At 39.5% G+C, this 3,160-nt stretch overlaps 1 protein-coding gene across 1 annotated transcript; it reads left to right on the top strand.

Moving 5' to 3' along the window:
* On the top strand, positions 1-1,900 carry LOC142974579 (uncharacterized). Its single transcript, XM_076116996.1, has one exon. The coding sequence runs from the start codon at positions 92-94 to the stop codon at positions 1,256-1,258; it is 1,167 nt and encodes a 388-aa protein (XP_075973111.1). The 5' UTR covers positions 1-91; the 3' UTR covers positions 1,259-1,900.
* The last annotated feature ends 1,260 nt before the right edge of the window (positions 1,901-3,160 follow it).

Genomic DNA, 3,160 nt, shown 5'->3' with positions numbered 1-3,160 from the left:
TTCGATGCGCGCTCAAATACGGACGTGCATTAGTAGGCTCTGAATATTATTTACTTTCGGTGTTGCGCGGCCGTAGCCGTTGCACGTGATCATGGCTATGAGTACCCAACTTATAGCTAACGAGTTGTTGGCATTTATTCAAAATGCCATTGACACTATGGACGAGGTCAGCGTGATGCAGATCTGCAAGTCCAATTTCAAAGAAGAGGACATCAGCAGCGGCAAGAGATTGTTATACCAGTCCCTTGGCAAGCTGGACCAGATGCCGTCTCGCAGAAGAGATGGGACAGAGAAGAGCGTGCAAGATATCATCGCTTTGCTGAAGGTAATGGATCCGGATGACGTGCCGACCTTTGTGGCGAAGGAGCTGCATAAACTCCCACCTGTCACATTCGACCACGTCGACGTTACCAGGCTGTTAAAGGACATCACGTTCTTAAAGTCGAGTCTGGCTGAGATGCAGTCGATGCTGGAGGTGTCTAATAACACCATCGGTGAATTGCGTGAGGAGTTGGCGCAGTTACGTGGCGCTGTTTCGTCATGTAAGTCACCCGACACCTCCAACGTCAACACACGTCGCGGGGCGCAAAACGCATCCGTCGGCAATTTGGAAGCGGCGAGTCCTAAGTCGTCGCTAGCTGCCGAAACTGCTTGCGTCGCACCGCGCCCCGCCGCCCGCCCCGTCCCCCCAACAACATCGGTCGAGGTAGTGACACGTGCCGCTACGTCAACACCGACACGTGCCTACGCGGCAGTTGCCGCCAACCAACCAGCTGGACAACTACCACAGTGGCGACAGAAAGGGGATAAGAAGATCACTATGCGATCAGACGTCAATCCGCATCAGGGTAAGAAGAACGAGGCTACGTGCGAAAAGGATGGCTTCATCAAGGTGGAGAAGAAAAAGAGGAAGTCATCTCGTCGCAATCAGTGCGGTACTGCACCGACCGGACCGAACCATCTGCTGCGTCCAGCCGTGCCTGCGACGCTGTTGTACGTGTCCCGCCTGCACTACTCTACAAAGGCCGAAAACATTGTAGAGTACGTCCAAGTGAAAAGCAATTTCAAACTGAGGGTCGAGCAGTTGCAGTCTTGTCACAATGTGAATTTCAACTCATTTGTGGTGAGAGTGCCGACTGAGCATCTTTCGACCTTCATGAAGGAGGAATTTTGGCCGAGAGGTGTTGTGTTCCGGCGGTACAGAGGACGGCTACCCGACACCACGCGTCAGGCGACACCTGGATCACGTGTCACTTAGAATAAGTTATATTTTGTATGTATTAGTCTATTTATAAGTTGTATTTTGTTTATTGTATTACTATGGGCCTCAGTTGCCTGAAATAAAGGAATAAATAAAAAATAAAAATAAAATTAGAGGACACAAATCTTTAAAAAAAAACGAATACTGGCATCATTTTAATACTACTTACACTTTTTAAAAACAACTTTTGTATTCATATAGAACACCTTGTTAAGGATCCCCTATCAACGTTTTTTGTCGAATGATTTCGTAAACGTTTGATTTGTTGAAGCGTGATGTTATAGCGCAAAGAGACGACAATAATTTTACGATTGAATAACTTTCAAATGACTATCTTCCGTAAATGTCAATCTACTTCAGTGACCTCGACGAATACAGGCAAAATGTTTGTATGTCAGTGATTTTATAATAGTGGTAGTGTATCTTTATTATTTGTGTCCTATAAATCATTAAATTAATAGCTATTTGACTTTTTGGTTGAGACGAAAAAATGTATAACTACTAAGAATATTATATTGAGTTATGATTGCTAACAGTATAACGACAAATAAAACACAGTTAAGTTTTTTCAATTTTTGTTTCAGTATTTTATAGTTGATTGTTTGTGAAAACTATGACTCGTTAAATATATACGAATAAAGTTTACTAGTAGTTAAATATATGTTATGATTAAAATAGTTTATTTGATCTTAAGTAATCTATTTCGTTAAAGGTTTGTTCAAGTAAGCTATATCAGGTTGCAGTACAGATGAAACCGGGTGTCTTGCTTGTTATTTTATAAGAATAAGAGTTTTCAACGTCTTTTCTCAAATCGTTCGCATGGAAAATCGCTAATGAGGCTGAACGCTACTCAAAGAGGACACACTCACAGAACAAATTTGCCTATTTCGAATCATTTCAAATATCTCTTTTATTATAAATTCTATTATTTGTTATAACTGATTGCATGTTGGAATTCAAAAGTAAATTGGCCTATAAAATATTGGCAAGAAGAACGGCAACGGACCTTCTCAAAAAATATTATATTTTAAAAATAAACTGTAAATTTTCCATGAAATCGATGTTTTATTACACCGCTATTAACTATTTACAATTTAAAAACAATATTCATAAGAGGAGAATTTTTGAGAGCTTTTTGTCCAAACTTTTCCGTTTATGATCAACCATCAAAAATGTCTTAGTTCATCAAAACTGGTCCATGTTATATGAAAGAGCATATTTCATTGTTTTAAAGTTTTCAACTGTTTGAAGGTCAGACATTTATATCAAGTCAATTTAATCAAAAAATAAACCTAGAGCTATAAAGTTTAAGTCATCAACAACAACAACATCGAATTGATTTTGGATATTATTACTGGATGATTTCATTTACAAACCCTAGAAACTCGAGTTACCTAGAAAGTGGAACAAATTCAATAAGTAAATAAAACTTGTTGGTTTATTCTATAATTACTCTAACTTATCGTTTTCCTTTAATCTTAGCTCAGCGAAGAAGTAAACAAGATATAAGTAATATACTTCGAATTCTAGGAATAATCAAAACTTAACACAGTCCTTGTAATTGTTAGAATAAAGTAAAGCTAATCGTAGGATATTCATTTCCCTCGGTCAAGCGTTTACAAAAATTTACATAGAGTTAAGAAGGCAATTTAGATATTTAACTCGAAGATTAATAACGAATAATTTAAATAAAAAAGGTGGACAATGAATAAATGTTCCCTTTTTCTTGATAATTCCTCCGTGCGGAAAATCGCAAAAGGGTTTTAAAGTGCTACGGATAAAGGGAGGTGGTTCGGATTAAAAGTGGAGGGGAGGAGGGGGGAGGTTCTGGAGGGGTCTGTGCGCGGAGGGGTGCGGGGTGCGAGCTCGTTAGCGACAATTTTTCTCAAAGCTCTCCCG

The sequence above is a fragment of the Anticarsia gemmatalis genome, chromosome 8 (assembly GCF_050436995.1).
Source record: "Anticarsia gemmatalis isolate Benzon Research Colony breed Stoneville strain chromosome 8, ilAntGemm2 primary, whole genome shotgun sequence".
Lineage (NCBI taxonomy): Eukaryota > Metazoa > Arthropoda > Insecta > Lepidoptera > Erebidae > Anticarsia > Anticarsia gemmatalis.
The sequence above is the reverse complement of the archived record's forward strand: the minus strand, read 5'-3'. Positions and strand labels throughout refer to the sequence as shown.

Excerpts from the sequence above, each read along its gene's own strand:
- LOC142974579 (XM_076116996.1), top strand. The coding sequence starts at position 92 with ATGGCTATGAGTACCCAACTTATAGCTAACGAGTTGTTGGCATTTATT.